The 20992-nt window shown below is 37.1% G+C and overlaps 1 protein-coding gene across 1 annotated transcript in view; it reads left to right on the top strand.

The window, feature by feature from the left end:
- USH2A (usherin) overlaps window positions 1-20992 on the top strand; it is an 801829-nt gene that overhangs the window by 370077 nt on the left and 410760 nt on the right. The window contains exons 31-32 of the mRNA XM_055233796.2: window positions 9275-9388; window positions 11335-11496. Coding sequence (XP_055089771.1) covers window positions 9275-9388; window positions 11335-11496 — 276 coding nt within the window. The remainder of the gene's footprint in view (window positions 1-9274; window positions 9389-11334; window positions 11497-20992) is intronic.

The following is a 20992-nucleotide window of genomic DNA, read 5'->3' as shown; positions in this document are numbered from 1 at the left end:
CTTCAGGGAATGTTGAAAAATGCTGTCCTTATTCCAAGTAGCCATTTTCCCAGGTAAAAAGTGTTTTTATTTTACTGAGGAAAAGGGGTATAATACATAATAAGGAGCAATTAGTAATCTTTGCCACAATAGGAAATCATCAGAAGTAAATAAAAAGGAATTCTTTTTGTTGGTGTTGTTAAAGATAAAAGCCAGTTTTTATAGTGGACCATAAATTAATATTCCAATATTTGTAGTTTATTACAAACTTTTTTTTTTTATTTGAGATGGAATATTGCTCTGTTGCCAAGGCTGGAGTGCAGTGGCACCATCTCAGCTCACTGCAACCTACGCCTCCCGGGTTCAAGCAATTCTCCTGTCTCAGCTTCCCGAGTAGCTGGGACTACAGGTGAATGCCACCACACCTGGTTTTTGTTTGTTTGTTTGTTTGTTTGTTTGTTTTTGTATTTTTAGTAGAGATGAGGTTTCACTATATTGGTCTGGCTGATCTCAAACTCCTGACCTCAGGTGATCCACCTGCTTCAGCCTCCCAAAGTGCTGGCATTACAGGCTACAAAATATTTCTTTTAATGTAAATCTTGAAAGAAACTGGTCTGAAAAAATTCACAGGATGAAAATATGGCCTATGACATAAATAGTAAAAATAGAAATGATGTAATGTTCCTGCTTAGCTAATGTAGAAAGATTTCATTAGGTAATGCAGTGTTGATGAGTTAATAGCTTTGTCTAACTCTCCTGAATACATAATGTGCCTGAACTACTGGCACATTGTGAAATCTTCAGAGAGAGTTTTTTTTTTTTTTAAAAAAAAAAGTTTTTCATTTTATTTTATGCAATAAGAATTGACACCAAAGGATTTGCATTTCTTTTTGGTAACATGTTGAGCCATAGTTAAAAATAATGAAAATATATAATTTTTGTTGTACAGTGTAATCAACTAGGCATGTCTACAATGCTTATAAACATTCAATACAATTACTTCAAGGTTATCAATCATGTTTGATAAAGAAGAAGAATATACAGCCAGACTTTTCTGTTTTCTACCTTTTATGATCATTTTATATTTACGTTATATTCGGAACAAATTAAAAAGGTTATATGTATAATAAACAAAGGTCCAATGTTGAACCCAATCTCTCTCTCTCTCTCTCTCTCTCTCACACACACACACACACACACGCAAATGCATGCATAGAATTTCTTATAAATCAGTCGTTTTTGTAAAGGAATATTATAGGCATACAAACTTGCTCATTTTGGAGGACAAGACTGCTAATTTCTGTTTGTAGGCAATAGGTTTCAGTAGTAAATTTGAACCTCAACACATTTTAAGGTGCATTTTAAATAAGATATTTTATAGTAAAATGTGTGCTATTATTTTTAATTAACATTTTTCAACACTTTTTTCTTTTTTATGGAACTGGAGCTTAGGTCAAATGGGAGGAATGATGATCTTGGGGTCAGAAGACAGGTTCTAATATTGGCTCTACTGCTTTTTAGCTGTCTGGACCCGAGCACCATACAGTACACTCTCTCCAAAAGCAGCCTCCTCTGTACAATGGGATAACAATATCAGAGGCTTGTAGCAGGGGACCTAGGACACTGATCATAAGGGATGACTTTCATTTCTCTTTCTTTTCTTTTCCTCTTGTCTCCTTGCCTGTCGCTCTGCTTAGTCAGGTCCGGTGTTTTCTTGGAGAATTTCAATAATTTCAGTGTCAGACCTTTATGTAAGGTAAAGAGTTAACACAAGCACATGGCTTCAAACTTATTGGCAAATTAGAATAAAAATGACAAAGACTCTGTAGTTCTTACCACAAAGGCATCGATTAAAAATGTGAGGTTAGATGTAAGCCTGCTGAGAGAATCTTAACTGGATAATACTTTGAGGTCAATTAAAATCACTGTTTAAATCATCCTCTAAGACTGGGATTAGGCCACATATTTTATAAAGAAATAGAGAATATTTTTTTTTCCTGTTTGTAAGAATCAACATCTGCATAGTCTTTGATAGGTATATGATCTTCTATGCTCTCTACCAAAAGTTTTAAACAAGGTCAAAAAAACCATTTGAAGGAAATTAAATTTAAGAAAAATTAGTTTTGAAGTTTCCAAGGGATTACCTTAGGTTTGGGTTAAGTGTATTTATTGTTCCACCTTTTGGATAAAATGCAAATTGACTTTCGCTTCGTAAATATTAGAAGTCCTTATTTTTATTGAAAATATTATCCAAAAACAACAATAACAAATCCCACCCTCCTGGGCTAAGAACCAGAGGAGAAGCATCCTGGATGTGTCTCCAGATCTCTATTAGATCGCTGTTTTCATCCATATTTAACAAATGTCATTATTCAGATTCATGGGGTCACTGTGTCAAAATGTCTGTGTTAGAACTTTATTTTCAGAGGTTCCTTTAAGTGGGCAGGAAGCATGCCATATTGGATTGATTACTCTCTTTAATCCATCCACTGGGTTGGTTTGGGATGTATACTTAAAAAAGATTTTATCAGCACTGCAGCAGAATCCCCAGCCAGAAGTCGCTTCTTCTGCCCTCCTTCCCCTGGCCAGTTTTCTTTTAAAAAGTGGGCTCTTCCATTATGTCTCCAGGTAGCAGTAGCAGCTCTGCCTGTGTGCATCCCTTACCAGATGGCCCTCTTAATAAATGTCTTGCTCTTGCCCACCTTCACTTTCTTGATCCAAATGTGAAATGCCAGCAAATAAATAAGAGCATTGTACTCTGATGAGTTCTCTTGAGATGGGGGAAAACTCTGGGGAGAGGAAGCTAGAAACAGCTTTTCTGTTTGCTGTGACTGCTCCTAATTACTTGCCAGTAGTAGAAGATATCATTTAGATGCAGTAGAATATAAAGATAAAGAAAAAAAAATGAGAGATAAATTCTCCATGTTATCCCAAATGCCTTTGCTAACGTGGAAATACTCTTGGATTGTTGGAGTCCATTTGAAATATTGTGCATGATCCTTACAAGGGGACCCCTGACTTTGGACTCAGGGTAGACAGTTGCTGCGTGCAGATTTCACCGCCAGACTAAAAGTGCAACGGAAATGAGTGGGTGATGAGAGCAGAGCAGCCAGTTCTTTAATTGAATTAAAAGCTGGGTGACATCAATGCAGACACCTGTCCAATTACAGACAGGCCAAGGTGTTTACCATTGCTGTACAAGCGATTCGAAGATGACAGAAATCTTTCCGCCCACAGATTAACATAATGAAGGAGAACAGATTACAGTGGATGCCGGCCAAACACCTTAGTTGGCAGCTGGGGGTGGGGTGGGGGAGGGAGGAGGAGTCTGCTGAAGTATGTAAGTAGAAACGGAGTCCTTTTTTCTTCTCTGAAATGTGCTTGGCTTTAAAAAGGATCCATTTTGCTTTGTGTCTTAGGCTCGATTTCCAGGCAGAGCATTTATACTTGTCTGCATTTAGTCAGAGGAGTTAATCATAAAATTTCAACGTGAAAGCAGCCTTCTCTGTTGTTTTGCTGCTTCTCAGCATAGGGTGTCCCATTAGAGGCGCAAAAGCTTGCAGAACTGGTGTCAGCTCCACAATGATTTTGTCTTAGGTCGTCAGGCTGCCTCCAATTATTAATATTTTTCTTTGGCTCCTTTGAAACTTGAGGTTAAAGCAAAGGAAAGGGAGCGTTGGAGAGAATAATGTATCAGTCAAAAGAAACAATGTCTGTCACTTTGCTCGTTCCCTGGAAGGGGCGTGGTGGGAGTCGGGCTCTCCTATAGTGAGAGAAATACCCTGGTGGAGTGGAGCCAAGAGTCTGCAAAATCTTAATTTTCAGTCACCCGTCAAGTGCTCACTTTTGGTAAACCATACTAATAGCTGCCGGGATAGAGGATAAGGAAAGAAGTAAAAGGATATGCCCTCTGTGTTCAAGGAATTCCCAAATCACTGTGAAGGACTTTTAAGTCTCAAGTTCTCTAGGCCAATGCTCTTGCCCTCTGTTAGGTGGAAACCCTGAGAGCACAGAGTTTGGAGCCATATGCAGTAGGCCTCTTAACCTTCCTATGGTGATGTGTTTCCTCCCTTAAATCAAGTCCCTGCCCCCTGATCTTTCAGCTTGGGCTTTCTGCACCCACTGTGGCCCACAAGACTTCAATTCAAAGGGAATCTACTTACTTGACTTCAAACTCCCTTGGTGTGGCATGTCAGGATTTCTCAACATTAAGCATTAATGCAAAATGCATTATCGCTTAGCAGTGAGGGTTATGGTCCTGCTGGTGCCAATGATTTTAATCCGGATACCCACGCTCCTGTGTTTCATGGGATACTAACACTTTTAAGACATCAATAATGCTTACTTTATGCTTATTGAATGTTTCTTCAGCTTGCCCCCTTCCATTACCAAGAGGGACTAGCAGGTTTCCTGACATGGTTGGGACCATTTTCTGATTTCACAGAGTTTGTGGCTGCAAGGGAGTTTGCGAGGTCATCTGGCCTGCCTTGTAATAGGGACATTCTCAAAAAAAAAAAAAAAAAAAACTTCTCTGGGATGTGTCCCAAACAAAGAGATTCACAACCAAACCAATTTTAAAGTTCTCCCTTTCAGGATGTACTTCTTCCGTATAAAAACCCCAAGTGTCACAAGTGTCATAAAAGGCAACTACCCCATTTTCTATTTTTGGGCTTTCTGTCTAGGATTCCTTTAGATATGTCAATTCTATATTTCCCAGTATTCTTTTTAATATAATACCAAAATATATATTTAAATTAAATTTAGGCTTCCTATCATCTTGAACTGGTAAGTCTGAATCTTATAAATGTCATTGTCCACTTGGCCTGTATGCAAACATTCTGCTTTATGTATCAATCTGTTATTATAAGAGTTCTTTTAGTTCCAATATTTTCTTATGTTAGAAACCTTGTAAAAATCAATTGTATTCTATAGCACCTTTTCTAGACGCATATAGCAGAAACATTGATAAATGCTTTTTGATGATGATATATCTTCAGAGTTACACTGTATTTTCCGGAGAGTACCTAATCTAAGTAGAACCCTGACACTTAAAGCAAAGCCATTAGGATAATCACTCAATGATCTCAAAGGATATATCCACAATCTACATAGTCTTGGAGAGAATATGTTACTCTCTTTCTTTGGCCATGGCACAACTTTTCAACTTGAATCCATCCTGGTAAACACTCCTTACTGAGAATCAAAGGAGATAAACCACGTGTCTCCAACAATAAAATGACCTTGTCTTGATTCCAAGTGAATGAAGACCACATGTTTGACCAGCCTCTTGCCCCTGCATAACCTTTAATTTTAACCTGACAGGAGGAGAAAGCACAGTGAACCATTATAGTGTTCTTCTTCCTGAAGTAGATAATACTAACTTGCCTTTAAGGAAAATTATCAGATGGTTTGACAAACTTTGTCTCTGACACACAGCATGATGAACAAGATTCCCTACTGGAAATAGAAAAGAAATGGCACTCCAGCCTTAGAAAATGCAGCACATTTTTTGAAAGTGTGATTTACAAGCCATCTAAAACCTTCCACCTTGGATCCAAAGTTGGCAAGAACCAAAACATCAGCTTTCTTCTTTTTCTTTCTTTTTTTTTTTTTTTCTGTTTTCTATTTTACAGCTCTCATTTCTCAGGGCTTATTATTGTTTCACCTGGCTTGAAATGGGAAATGTGAGCACTTTGATAAATGGCTTGAAAGATGATCTAGTTTCTCTCCAGCATCTTTCTTTAAGAGTCTCAGGGTTTTTCTATGAAATACAATACAATTTGGTAAAGATCTCTACCAAATCAAAGCTGAAGAAAGCAAGTTTGCTGAGATGAGCAGTGCTTGTTTTTTAAGGTCCTTAAAATAAGGAGTGGCTGAAATTAATAAAAGACTCTCACTATACACATATTATACACAACGTAACTCCTTTAGTGAAGACAAGAAACATTAAATAGAACACTAAAGATCACTTAGTGAGTGTGAACTCAGGATCTGGTTTGATACAATCCCTCTGAAAGTCTATAGAATACCCTTCCTGATAAGTTGATATAACAATTAAAATTTCAATATTGCACTTTAGTTATGATTTGGAAAGAAATGTCTTAGTATAAGGAATTTTATAAAGCCAGGCTATAAAATTGCACAATCATAGAGCTGCTTTTATGTTTCTCTATGATAATATTTCCTGAATGTACAACACATCTTCATGCTAATGATTTCAGATAACCAACCTGTATATCAGCATTATTTCTTTTTGGGCATGGTGTTCCTATGCCTCAGCTGAAGCATGCTAATCTATGAAGGGGGCTGCTTTTCACATATGCCCCATAGGTTAAGTGATGATAAAGGGAAACTAGCCTCATATTCCAACATGCTTTTCTTATTGACATTAGGATTAAAAGTCTTATTCTCTGGGGGCTGATTCATTTCTTGTTAGTGTGGCATTATACTAATTCAGACATGCAAATCATCTTATTTAGAATCTTAACAGTAGTTTCCAACTTGGCAATAGGAAAGACATGGCAAATGCCAAAGATTTGCTAAAGATAGAATGGCTAAAACACATTTTATGATGCTACTTTAGTTCTGAGCCTGGAATTTGGGGATCGTGGTGGAGGCATTACAAAATGGAAAAATGAAGCTTACATAATTATTTAGAATGTTAATTCTTGGTTGGGGCACGTTGAGTATGAAATACCAGTGAGACATCCAGGTGTGGATACATGGTCTGCAGATAGAAACCCAGAACCAGGGCTTGGGAGAGATGTGAAGTCTGTAGATACAAATGTGATCATTGAGAGATAAGGCTTAATAAGCTAGCAAAGGTGAGTGTTTAGAAAAAGAAAGAAGCTTGACAACAACCCAATCTTGAGAAACAAAAGCTATTTAAGAGACTGTGAGAGGAACATGAGTCAGTAAAGGAAACAAAGGAGTTCTCGGTAGTTTAGGAGAACAACTAAAAAATTCAATGTCACAGAAGGAAGTTGAGGGAGAATAAGGACTGAGGAAGGGCTATTTGATTTGGTATTTAAGGGATCGCTGCTGATCTTTAAAAGATACAAAGCGTCGGCCGGGCACAGTGGCTCACGCCTGTAATCCCAGCATGTTGGGAGGCCGAGGCGGGTGGATCACGAGGTCAGGAGATCGAGACCATCCTGGCTAACATGGTGAAACCCCGTCTCTACTAAAAATACAAAAAAATTAGCCGGGCGTGGTGGCGGGTGCCTGTAGTCCCAGCTACTGTGGTGGCTGAGGCAGGAGAATGGCGTGAACCCAGGAGGCGGAGCTTGCAGTCAGCCGAGATCGCGCCACAGCACTCCCGCCTGGGCGACTGAGGGAGACTCCGTCTCAAAAAAAAAAAAAAAAAAAACAATAGAAGATACAAATCGTCTAGTAGCACGTAGAGGCAGAAATTGAGTTGCAATGGTAGCCTAAATTGGGATGGCATAGCTCTGCACTAGAGCTCTTGACTAGCAATACTCCATGCTAAGTATTCTAAAGTCCTGAACTTGTTCAGTCTTAATACTAACCCTTTGAGGTAAGTACTATATTATCCCCATCTCACATATGAGGCCTGCAAGGCCTTGCCCTCATGACCGAGATTATTATTAACTGTTTACAGACAAGGAAACTAAGGCACAGAAGTCTGAACAACTTGCCCACGTTCATATGGCCAATTGGCAGCAGATTTGGCATTTGGAGCCAGCAATCTGTCCCGAGCATCGGCGCCCTTTTCCACACTACTCCATTATGAAGATGTGCATGTGATAATGTTAGCTTGCTTTTAAGCCATTTGGTGGAAGGAGAAATAACTTCTTAAAAGAAAGTAAACTCAGAATGTGGGTCATGATCCGGGAGATTTAAGAGGAAATGACAATCGCAGGGGCAGGAATGAGAGAAAGCAGGAGGTTCTGACACGAGAGGGTTTTGAAATTAAAGAGAGCTGAATTTGGCATGAGATGGTCACACATGTGTGCGTATTAGTTCATTGGCTTGCTGTCTTCTTTGGCCATGAGCTAAGATGACGGTGCCAAGTGGATGAATATTTTCATGTAGAAGCATGGCAGACAGGATTCAGTAGCCCACGGAGATGCCTGGGTCGTTGCTGGAATGAAGACTTAGAGACAGCCCTAGGGACTAAGGGCAAGTGGGAGGTGTCAAAGCAAACAACTGGTCTTTGCTCCATCCTGGCTTGTTGATCTTTTAATTTTTTAAATTTTCTACTGGGGAGGGAAATTATGGAAACATGTATATTAAAATTTGCATTTGAATGATGAAAGCTGTCATCAAAATTGGCACCTTAAAGCAATAGTGTATTCTCTGAGCGATTGAAGTTTTCATCAATAAAGAGACACCACGAGTGGGGCCATCTTTTTATAAAAATAGTGATAAGCTATGTGGTTAGGATTAAAAATTGCTCTGAAAAATGTCTTTGTGGAAAAACGGTGATGAGCAAATGCACAAGTTATATTTTGGATATTTTTTTTAATTCACAGGATTAACTAAATAAGGAGTCTCTGCCTTGCTTATGAACACTAGTAAACAAAATGTGTTTTCATTTCTGCAGGTACTTTTAATTGCTGAACAAATCTCGTATATCTACCAGCAAGCCATGTTAATTCAATACTTCCATGTGTAACACTTCCATTTAAGACAGGTGTCTTAATTAAATAAACTAATAATTTTGCAAGTAGAAGTACAAAAGCATAATTATCTAATTTGCTAATTGTTCAACTATGTTAATTTGCATGCTTGCTAGCTACAACATAAACAAATGGTTTGTATATGTGTGGCCTACTGTTAAAATAATGAAGCCACTCTTGGGAGTAGCATTTTTAAAGTGTGTTAATAGGTGCCCTATAAAAAGGACTCCTTAGTTAAGTATGGTTGAAAAATGCTAGGTTAAAGAAAATTAAATAGTTTTGTTTCTGCAGGAGGTCTAGGATCCTGGAATGAGATAATATATATCTTAGCTATTGGAAACACTGTGCTCTGCCTCACGAACTATATGTGGAACCCCCTCCCCATTTTAATGGGAGAAACATCAGATGCTGTTTGAGAGCTGTTTTAACAATAAGTTGGTCTCACAATTTTTTCTCATGAGTCATTCCATTCAACAATCAGCAGAAAGGGAGAAAAATGACTGAAAGAGGAATATGTTTTTTATTTCTGTCTCTGGTCTCTTTGTCTTTTTCTGTCTGTCTCTCTTATAGACACACATGCAGATATACACACGATGCTCTTTATTGGTGCTTATGGTAAACATGCAACGCTCTTTTGTCCCTTTCTGTTATAGGCATATTGACAGGCTTGCTACCCTTCAAAAACTATGCAGTAACCCTAACTGCTTGCACTTTGGCTGGCTGTACTGAGAGCTCGCATGCATTGAACATCTCTACTCCACAAGAAGGTAAAGTAATTTCAAAGGTCTTGACTTCCACATTTCAGTCATGAATAATAAAATAGGAGAAGAGCTAAATGCTGCAAGGCCATTTGCTGGAAAACCCCAACCTAATTTGATGACAAAGTGCATTGCCAGGCCATAATTGCTCCATTTTTTGGGGGGGGTGCGAAAATGAATCAAACTCCATACCCTTTAATGACATGCATCTTTAATAGCTGTAATGCAGATTAATGGGCTTTTTAATTGCTGTTACATTGTTCATGCAAGAGCCTTGTCATTAATATGAAGCATCTGAAAGATTAATGAAAGCTTCCTCATTTTACTATGGCTCAGAAGTAAATCTAGAGACAGTCTGACTAAAAAGAATTGATTGTATGGCACAGTATGAAATTGAGAATCAAACGGTTGATTTCCATGGTCTTTTTTAACTGCTAAACAGCAGCACAGGCAACAATTATTTCAGTATGATGAAACCTCCAAATGCCAATTGAGGCATTATTAATCATTGCTTAGTTCCTTCCGACTTAAATCTCACTTCTGTTGTACTTGGAACTTACAAACTGTTGGCATAAATTAAGGTTTCAGAAAGCATATGTTAAGAAGGCAGTGAGAAAGAGAAAATATTTTAGCACGCCAAAGTGAAAGCTTTGCTCAAGCATCAGAATGCATCACTTCAAGAAATAACAGCTCTCAAAACATTTGAAGCATTGTTACTTCATATTTCTCTATTCTGGATAAGAGAAATTGTACATTTCTTATACTGACTAGTTGAAAAGTTCTTTAGGAGATTTAAAAGCTTGATCTTTAGGGAAAAAGAATCAGCCAGTCTTTCTCTCTCTCTCTCTTTCCCAGTATCTATATATTCCCCCCTTCCTCTTTTAAACCCTTTACCAAGCACCACTTGCACTGAAGATATGTAACAGAAAGGAAGACATGGACCCATAGGATGAAACCAGGACAGGATAAAGGACTTTGTAAAATCCTTCTTGTGACCCTTTATATGCTGTATTTTTTACCTAAACCAATCAGAGTCCCCTCACCTGAACTATGCTGTCAGTGACCCAGCCTCAGCATTTTCTCCGTCTGGTCTACTGGAACTAGCACTGTTTTTGTTGTATCATTGCATCTGCTGAGGACAGGATTATCATCCCCTCTTACAAGGACTTTGACCAGCCTCAATATGGGACAAGTGGCCCTATGTTGCATTATTTTCTCTATATCCACTAAATCCTTTGTCCAGGGTTTACCTGGTGTCCTTCATACCAATTTCAAGCTATGCCCCAGAAAGATCCCTGTTCTTGTTTAGTTTATATTTCCTTTTTAGTTTTAAAGACATTCCCAAACTTCTAAATATCCATGAAGTAATTCTGAATTTACTAAATGATAGAGGAGTTTAGGAAAATTTTTTAAAAACTTTTAGTTCTTAGGACCCTCAATTCATTGACAACTATATAAAATAAACAGCTCTTTTTAAAAAAATATGCACGAAAATTTTCATATATAATTGACTAAATTGATTATGCAAGCTCTGGCCATTCTTATCATTACATATAGGTTTTTAAAAATTTATATTATGAACCACATTCACCAGCATTACTCATCTTAGATCACAAGCTCCTTGAGGCTAGGGGACTCTATCTGCTTGATTTGCTTTAATAGGTACAGTCCCACATAGAGATTATGGGTTAATAGTACTTTTGATGGAGTAAGACAAGCATCAGTCAAGTGAACTAGTGTAAGTACTCCTCATCCATCATTGATACAAATTCTCATAAATATGGGACACTTATTTAACACTGTTCCAAAGCAATTACTGACAAGCTGCCCACGAATCAGGAATATTTCCATGCATGGGATTTCAGGTTTATTCCATGATTTATTGGTTTGGGTCTGAAAAGTTTGAATTAGAAAAGTAAACTAAAATTGGACTCTATAAATCTTTTCTTCCACAGCCCCACAAGAGGTTCAGCCACCAGTAGCCAAATCCCTTCCCAATTCTTTGCTGCTCTCCTGGAACCCACCCAAAAAGGCGAATGGTATTATAACTCAGTACTGTTTATACATGGATGGGAGGCTGATCTATTCAGGCAATGAGGAGAACTACACAGTCACAGGTAAGACCTCTAGAGTTATCAGTGAATTGTTATAGTCTATATTCAAATATAAACATACATATAGTTGGCTCTCAATATCCGGGGGTGCCATATCTGCAAATTTAATCAAGAATGCTTAGAAAATATGTGAAAAGAATAACGACACAACAATTAAAAATAATATAAATTCTAAAAACATAGTATAACAACTATTTACATAGCATTTACATTGTATTAGGTATTCTAAGGAATCTAGAGATGATTTAAAGTATACAGGAGGATGTGGATAGCCTATATACAAATAATACATCACTTTGTAACAGGGACTTGAGCATCCATGAATTTTGGTATCAGTAGAAGGTCCTGGAACCAACCAATCTCTCACTGACATTGAGGAATGACTGCACACACACACACACACACACACACACACCAGATAGAGTCTATAGTTATCTGAAAATGTGTTTTTGAAATTGGGTTGCTTATTTTTATCTCCTGTTAATCACTCCAATTGTATGATCTTGAAGGTCATATTAGATTTATGGTGAAACTGAAGCTAAAAAAAATGGAAAAGTGCTCATGTTACCTCCCTCCACCCAGGGCTGTCCTACTGCGTGTTCTCTTCTATAGATCCCACCACTCCTTACCTAAATCCTTCTAGCAATTACCTTTGCTCAGATGCAGAGAAGGCCTGGAAATGTACAAATGTGCTAAGCACAAAGAGCTCACCACATGACTTCTCTGACTTCAGCAGACCACACAGGATTGAAATTGGGAGCCAGTGTTTTCCCAGTCAGGCTCACAGTGTCCAGTTGGATCAATGACATCATCAAATAAATTCCTCTCTCACATGAGCTATTAGGGTGGTGCAAAAATAATTGCGGTTTTTGCCATTGAAAGTAATGGCAAAAACTGCAATTACTTTTGCACCAACCGAATACTTTAAAATCCTCACTAATGTGTAATAGTCTTAAGACACAGAAGTGTGACTCAGTGTGGTTTGAATTTTAGATCTGAGAGGAAACATGGTATATCTACCCATATCATATTATAAAGTGTGATGATACTGCAATAAAATGAAGTAAATTGTTGAAAAACTTTCTAAATACACAAGACTTGCATTATGTATGCTGCCTGTACTGTGTTTATATTTGTATTATACTTATAGTGGTTTTGTATTTCATATTATTTTATATACCGTATGTGACTCTCGTGTGAGACATTATTAATCAAATGTTGATTGATGAAAAAACCAAGGCCTAGGCCGGGCGTGGTGGCTCACGCTTGTAATCCCAGCACTTTGGGAGGCCGAGGTGGGCGGATCATGAGGTCAGGAGATCGAGACCACGGTGAAACCCCGTCTCTACTAAAAATACAAAAAAATTATCCGGGCGTAGTGGCGGGTGCCTGTAGTCCCAGCTACTCGGAGAGGCTGAGGCAGGAGAATGGCGTGAACCCGGGAGGCGGAGCTTGCAGTGAGCCGAGATTGCGCCACTGCACTCCAGCCTGGGCGATAGAGCGAGACTCTGTCTCAAAAAAAAAAAAAAAAAAAAAAAAAGAAAAAACCAAGGCCTAGAGATATTAACTTCTTCATAAAGGTCATAACAAGTTAAAATCAGAGGTAGGATGAATTATTTATGTATTCACTCACTCACATTAATGCCAGGTACTAAGGTTGTAATAGGGAACTGGCCAGACACTGTCCCTCTTCTCTTGGTGCTCACAACTTCATGGGGGCACATGTAGATGCTGGAGCAAATCATCCAGTTGCATTCTCAGGTTTACATTTTTTTGGCCCCCCTCTAGTCTGAGAATCTTAAAAGGACAAGAACAATTACTTTTATATTTTATTATTCATAATTGGATAGAATTCCATAATATTTATTCCACAACATAGCTATTATTTTACACCCCAATTTTACAAGTGAAGAAACTGAGGCAAAGAAGGATTAAGTAACCCAAGGTCACACAGCTTGAGTCGGAGGCTTTGATACTAACCCAAGCATTCTGGCTGTGTTGAAGAATGTGGTCTTAAAAACAAGTGTTTTAACTTGTCTTAGTTTCTGAATTTGTAAAATGGTGTTAATTACATTTTTCAGTATTTTAAAGAGAATTAGAACTATATATAAAATATATAACATGTCGTTAGCAATTAGTAAAGAGAAGTTATAATTGTTATCTCCTGTCCAACACAGAGTTCATTGTAAAAACTGAACAGGTTAATCTTACTCCAACAGTATCTTATGGCATGATTTTAACTAAAAGTTATAAACCACAGAAGTTAATTCAGAAAAAATTAAATCACACCATGGAAGGAACTTTACATATATTACATCTTTGAACCTTTACATATATTACATTTTCACATATATTACATCTTTGATGTAATATGTTAATAATTAACATGCAAAGCACTTCTCTGACCAAGAGGTAACATTGCATATAATGGGATATCATAACTTTTACAACCAGAATAGACATGTCCTCTCAGAATCCTTTTGCTCCCCACGTGTGACACAGGTATGCCCCTGTATGCTTACTGATTACCTTTATATTACATCGCTGCTTTTTGTTTGTGTCATCTTGAATAAGACTGTTTGTTTGCTCATTGGTTTGCCCTGCTGAACCATAATGATCATTAAGGACACAACTATATTTGTTTTTTTTTCATTACTGCATCTCTTGGACCTATCACAGAGTGGGAATGAAATAAAAAGTGTTAAAGGAGTGAAAGAATGAAGTCAGATGATTCCTGGGAATAAAAAAAAGAAGATAGCAAAGGGGAACTGATGGAGGATAGGATTAGGGTAGGAATAAGGCAATAGAGAAGAGAGAAAAATGGAAAAGATACAGCCAGGGTAAGAGAAACTAAGATCCCTTCCATGTGCTGAAACAAAAGCTGAATGTGTCCACAGGGAAGTGGTGCAGCTGATGGCAGGTCTCAAACTGTGGGTCTTGACTCTTTCCAAAATGTACAGAACTCCATATGAGGTTACACTGGACAAAACCAGAAAAAGGGCAGTGTAGGGAGAGGAGCAAGAATTCACATCAATTTCTAATACCACCTGCAAAATGACACCGAATTCTGTATTTTGTTTGTTTGAATTATCAAGAACACCATGTGAATATAGGCCCTGATGAAAGATTGTGGTAAATGGCACCATAGTGTATTGTTACAATAGAAGCCCCAAATATAAAGAAAGTGAAATATTTTTAAAGTGCCTACATCCATGTTTTCTTGCTACAGTGGTAATAGATTGATTCTTCAATGGTTTTCAATCTTTATGTAATATTTTAAAGAATATATCTCCAATACTACCCATAGCATTTTTTTCTGCAGCAGCATTCTTGGCATTTCATAAGCAACTATGTTCCTTGTTGCTTTCATCCCCAAATAGTTTAGGATATGAAGCATATTGGGACTGCAATGCTGGTCAAAGAGGGGAAATAAACTGAGAAAGTTAATATGGGGTTTAAAGATGTACATGATTATTCTAACTTTATAGCTAGAAAAACTGAGACCTAGACAGGTTAAGAAACTCTAGTCAGTAATCAGAGGAACTAATTCAAATGTAGATCTGTCTGGCCGCAAATCTTCTGCTTTTAATTTCTATATATTCTGCTTGTTGCTCATATTTTATTTTTCCTTGCCACAACTCTAAAAGAAAGACCCCAGAACACCTGTATTAGTCTGCTAGGGCTGTCATGTCAAAATAACAAAACTGGGTGACTTTAATAGAAACGTATTTCTCACAGTCTGGAGGCTGAAAGTCCGAGACCAAGACGTAAGCAAGCTTGATTTATCCTGAGTCTCTCTCCGTGGCTTGCAGATAGTGACCTCCTCACTGTGGGTGCACATGACCTTTCTTTCAGGTGACTTCATCCCTGGTATTTTTTCCTCTTCCTCTGAGGATACCAGTCCTATTGGATGAGGTTCCCACTCTTACGACCACAGATTTTATATCTGTGATATGGACTAAGTTCAGGTCATTTATATTTTTAAAGTTTAGCTATCTACAGAGACTCTCAGAAAAGACTAAATAGGAGAGGGACTCTGTCTGTCTGAAGTCAGCAAGGGAGAAGGCTGTGGAGAAACTGATCCAGCCACTGGGATGGGCTTTACCTTCTATGGGCACTTTAAATCTACACCGTAACATGTATCTATCTACAATGCTATTGGTACTTACTGTTTGTCTTTGTGTCAGGATATTTGTGACATAGTATCTTTTCCACACTGAGTGGTTTGTGGGTAGAACTTCTATTCATGATGTCTGGTGATTTCAATAATAGTGTCAGTTTAGGGCCGCTAATGTGAATCTGTATAGAGCTGAAATGTTTCTTCATAGAGAAACTGAGAAATGGAAGACAGAGTTTACTAGATAGGGAAAATAATTGATAATATCTTTAATTATAAAAGTTATATATTCTTACAGAAAATAATTTAAAACATGCAGACAAGTAATACCTGAGAATCCTGTCATATAGAAACTCATATTTGATGGAATTCCTTCTACTACTTTATTCATGTTAACAAAATTGAGCTATAACCTATGTACGATATTGAATATTTACATATTCCCTTATTATATGATGACTATATCCTATCATTAAACATTTTTCTAAAAATATTTTGAAATGTTTTGAATAACATTATATTCCATCTCATATAGCATATAATGGATATTTATTAATGCACTTAACCATTCGAGCAATAGTATCTAATCTATCTCTATTTTAAATATCTTGACATAGATATTCTTATACAGAAATCTTTATTTGCTAGGTTCCTAGAAGAATAGCCAAATCAAAGGTAATGAACATTTACAGAATATTTGATATAGTTTGTCACATTATTCCAGGAAAGTTGTCAGCAGTGAATTTTATATTCTTAAATATTTGATTATTTTACCAAAAAAAAGTTATTTTAATTTGCATTTTAAAGTATTAGTTATAGTGAATACTTTTCTGAATAATTATTAACCTTTTATATTTTCCTTTCATTCATCTAATCACATTCTTGGTGAGCAAAAATTTAACTGGAGTAAGGAATAATTTTGAGACTTCTCCACAAGCTACCCTGTTTTTTCTGGTTATAATCACCCACACTGTTTAAAATGTTTTACCTTCTACAATATCAGAAACTTCTCTACTAACTTGGTTTAATATCCCCTCCTAAATATTCAAAAAGTGTCAACAATTTTTTTCTCACTCCTACTTCATTTACTTGTAGTTTCCTTTTAGGCTTCCATATTGAATCGACATTCTTCCCTTAGGGTTTGCCAGTGGATCTTGCTGCCATGATGGGCACATGCAAAGTAAATGCATTTCAATTCAGAAGCCACTTAGCATCCAGGTGGCTTGGATTTTTTTTCTTCTTTTTCTTAAATATGAAGCATTAAAAGTCAAAGGCACTGCTGCACCTTGAGTTAGTACAAAATATATTTTAAAATGCATACAGTTCAAATTTTTTACCTTGCATAGGCCATAGGCTAGTAGTATGGTGGGTCAGTTCTGACACTGAAAAATGAATCCAGTTAGAGAACCTCCCGAAGGCTGTTGATGTTTGCTATAATAAATAGCACACACTTTAAGTCAAACTTTTTCATTCTGTATTCAAAGGTAATGGATTTTTCGTAACCATAGTAACCTTGGTGTATTTCTGGATAAATACATGAGGTATATACATTCTAGTTTTATTTTTGAATATAAACTACCACATTATGTATTACTAATAATATGAAAAATAGGATGTAGGTTAGTATAATGACAGCTTAAACTAGTATGCATTTTTCTTCTGCAAAAAATAAATATTTATCAAAAGTATAGGTTCAATTAATTTTTCTCCCAATTTTGTGATATTCTGGTGGTGCCATTTATCTTTTTTTGCAAGATCTCCATTAATCTCTTATTTCTGTCCCATAACAGATTTTTAAGAATTTTGAGGTAAAAACAATTGTACTTTAAAGCTTATGATTAAGAACTTAATCGAAAGATTGAAGGACCTATATTGATATCACTAGCAGAGCTATTGCGGGCCACTTAAGATGTGTGTATACAGTACATTCCCAAACAAGTAGACAAAAGAAATCCTTCTTGAGACTGTTCAACATAACAGGATTGTTTCAAAGTTCAGGCTGGATAGCATCTGATTGATGATGACTATCCAGACTGTAGCCACAGATTATTCTTATTTTAAACGAGCACCCTACCAGAAACTGGCCGTTTTTAAGAAGTTTATAAGATGTTTCCGAAAAGCCTACAAACTTTTTAGAAACAAAAATAGCACGATGGTGCTAATCAGGACAAGTCTCCACCAAACCCGGCAAGGGGGTTTATGTGAGTTGTGCTTCCTAGTTAGAAAAGACTATCTGAATTGCTTTTGGTTAAGCCAACCTAAGCCATTGCTGTGGATAATGACTAGAACTCCAAAGGAGGAAAGGTTAATAGGGACATTATAGAAAAATAACAACTATCTCACACCAAGCCATAACACATGTGTATTTTCAAATATATCATCTGACAAATCTACATAGTCATCTTATAGTTAAATAAGAGTGACTGATATCTAGAACCATAGATAGCGTCTTCTGACTGCTGTTCCATCAGGACCTGGATTTCTATCACTAAGACTGAGGCAGTAAGATATAGATAATAGCAATGTAATAAGTGTGTGTGTGTGCGTGTGTGTGTGTGCGTGTGTGTGTGTGTATGTAATTGAGAGACAGAAAAATAGAGAGAGGGTAGAAAGGCAGATGTGGGCAGGGGGAAAGAGGAAGGAAAAGTGGATGAATTCTGGTAAAATCATATAGGCAATAATTATTTATGTCTAACCAACTAGAAGTGCTAAAACTTTTTTTTTTGGTCTTATTTGCCAAGGTCAAAGAGAACTATGTATAAATAGCAAAATAGAAATGCTCATCTTAAACTTTCCAAACACTTAAGTCTTACGATGAGAAATTTATTGACGAAGAAGCTGTATTGCTTATGGCACAATAAAAACACATTTAAAGGTTAGGCACTTCTATGCGAGCGTTACAAGGAACCTTATCAGCACTCTACAAATTTGAGCTAAATTATACTCATTCACACCAATGGCTTACAAAAGGTCTTTTCTTAGTAAAATAGAATTTTACTTTAACCTAGATATTTTCTTTATTTTGCATATTTAAATATTACATTGCAGTACATTGAAATAACTCCTCTTACACAAAAATACTATTACCTAAAGGATTGCTGTTAACACGCCTGTGTTCTGTTACAAGCTCTAATATTAATAAAGCAGAGCATGTGAGGATTTCCAGGTAAGAAGACGGTCTCATCCATGAGTCACCATGCCACTCTATTACAAAAGAGATCATACCATGTTTCCCTTTGATGTCACAGTCATATAGTATTAAATTGTACAAAGTCTGAGAAACTTTAAGGACATGAAGGAACAAAAGTCAAGCTATGCAATAAGCTAGAGCCTTCAAAGCCAAATTACTAAGCTACTAACTCTGTGACCAGAGACTCCAGAGTAGTTGTTCAAGGTTGTTCTATATACCAGATCTTTGAGTTAATGAACAGTGGATGCTATACTCTCAAGAGTCTTATTCATCGAGCAACAAAGGGTCAAATGAAATAACTTGTACAGAATGTTTGAATATCAGTTGTGGTTAGCTGTAGACAATACAATCTAAGTGTCATTCTTCCATTAAGGTGCTTCTATAATGCACCCATAAGTGAAGAAATAAAATATGTTTAAATTTACATTTTAAGACCCATACCTAAATATTATATGATCTGTTAATCTAATTAAGGAATATTATGTTCACAAATGATCGGGAAAGATTCTATGCTTAAAGGGATTTTAGAAGAATCATCAGAATAATATTCAGTTAGAAAAGCAATGGAGTTAAATGCTGGAAACATAATGGAATGTGTCCTTCAGTTAAAAGTGTTACAAATAGAGATGTCCTGTTATTTTCAGCATTTTGAGAGTTGCTATTTTTTTATGTATGTTTTAAAGTGCTTAAATTGCGTTATAAATTAATACAGAAAAGTGGACACATCTTAAGGGTACAGCTTGATGGATATTTACAAATGAAACACATCTATGGAATCTGTACCCAAAACAAGAAACAGAACATTGTCAGCACCCTGTAAAGCTCCTGATTTTGTGGCCTCAAATCTTGATTCAGCTGATTGCTTTCCTGAGTGTTGACACCATAAACTGACTTTGCTAATTTTGTACTTAATATAAATAGAATAAGAAAGTGGAGGGGGGGTCTTCAAAAAGCTTATGGAAAATGCATATTTTGAAAAATGCAAGGATTTACATTTTTTCCACCAAAATAAACTCATACTAACTTGTTATAACATGCCTGAACAGGATCTAGTTTGAGGTGGTAAGAAAGAAAGATAAGACATCAGGCCGGGCGCGGTGGCTCACGCTTGTAATCCCAGCACTTTGGGAGGCCGAGGCGGGCGGATCACGAGGTCAGGAGATCGAGACCATGGTGAAACCCCGTCTCTACTAAAAATACAAAAAATTAGCCAGGCGTGGTGGCGGGCGCCTGTAGTCCCAGCTACTCGGAGAGGCTGAGGCAGGAGAATGGCATGAACCCGGGAGGCGGAGCTTGCAGTGAGCCGAGATCGCGCCACTGCACTCCAGCCTGGGCGACAGAGCAAGACTCTGTCTCAAAAAAAGAAAAAAAAAAAAAAAAAAAAAGAAAGATAAGACATCAGTCTGAAATGAGCCTACCAGGGCAACATGAATTCAGTAAAACTGAAGCAAGGACAAATATCGAATTTCTGGTGAAGCTTGCATAGAAGAATAGTGAAATCATTGATGTTTTACAAAAAGTTTATGAGGACAATGCCCCAAAGAGATTGGCAGTTTACAAGTGGATAGCTCATTTTCCTTAAAGGACAAGGAACAAGACAGTATTAAAGATGAAACCTGCAGTGGCAGACCATCCACATCAATTTGTAGGGGAAAATATTCATTTTGTCTATTTCCTAATTGAAGAAGACCAACAATTAACAAACAACCAACATCATACACATCTCAATTGGTTCACTTTGTACAATTCTGACTGAAAAATTAAAGTTGAGGACATCAACCTTAGAAAGCTAACACAGGAACAGAAAACCAAATACCACATGTTCTTACTTATAAGTGGGAGCTAAATGATGAGACTCATGGACACATAGAGGGGAACTACACATACTGGGGCTTTTCAGAGGGTGGAGGGTAGCAGGAGGGAGAGGAGCAGGAAAAAAAAAAAAACTAATGGGTACTAGACTTAATACCTGTGTGATGAAATAATCTGTAAAATAAACCCCCATGACACAAGGTTACCTTCGTAACAAGCCTGCACTTGCACCCTTAAACTTAAAAGTTAAAAAAAAGTTGAGTGAACTTTCTACTTAGTGGGTGTCAAAACTGTTGCACCCAGATCAGCTACAGACAAGAGTAGAGCTGTCGATGGAAATTTTAAACAGGTGGAATCAATATCCTGAAACATTTTATCAA

Source organism: Symphalangus syndactylus, chromosome 19 (assembly GCF_028878055.3).
Source record: "Symphalangus syndactylus isolate Jambi chromosome 19, NHGRI_mSymSyn1-v2.1_pri, whole genome shotgun sequence".
Lineage (NCBI taxonomy): Eukaryota > Metazoa > Chordata > Mammalia > Primates > Hylobatidae > Symphalangus > Symphalangus syndactylus.
This window is presented reverse-complemented; position numbering and strand designations above follow the sequence as displayed.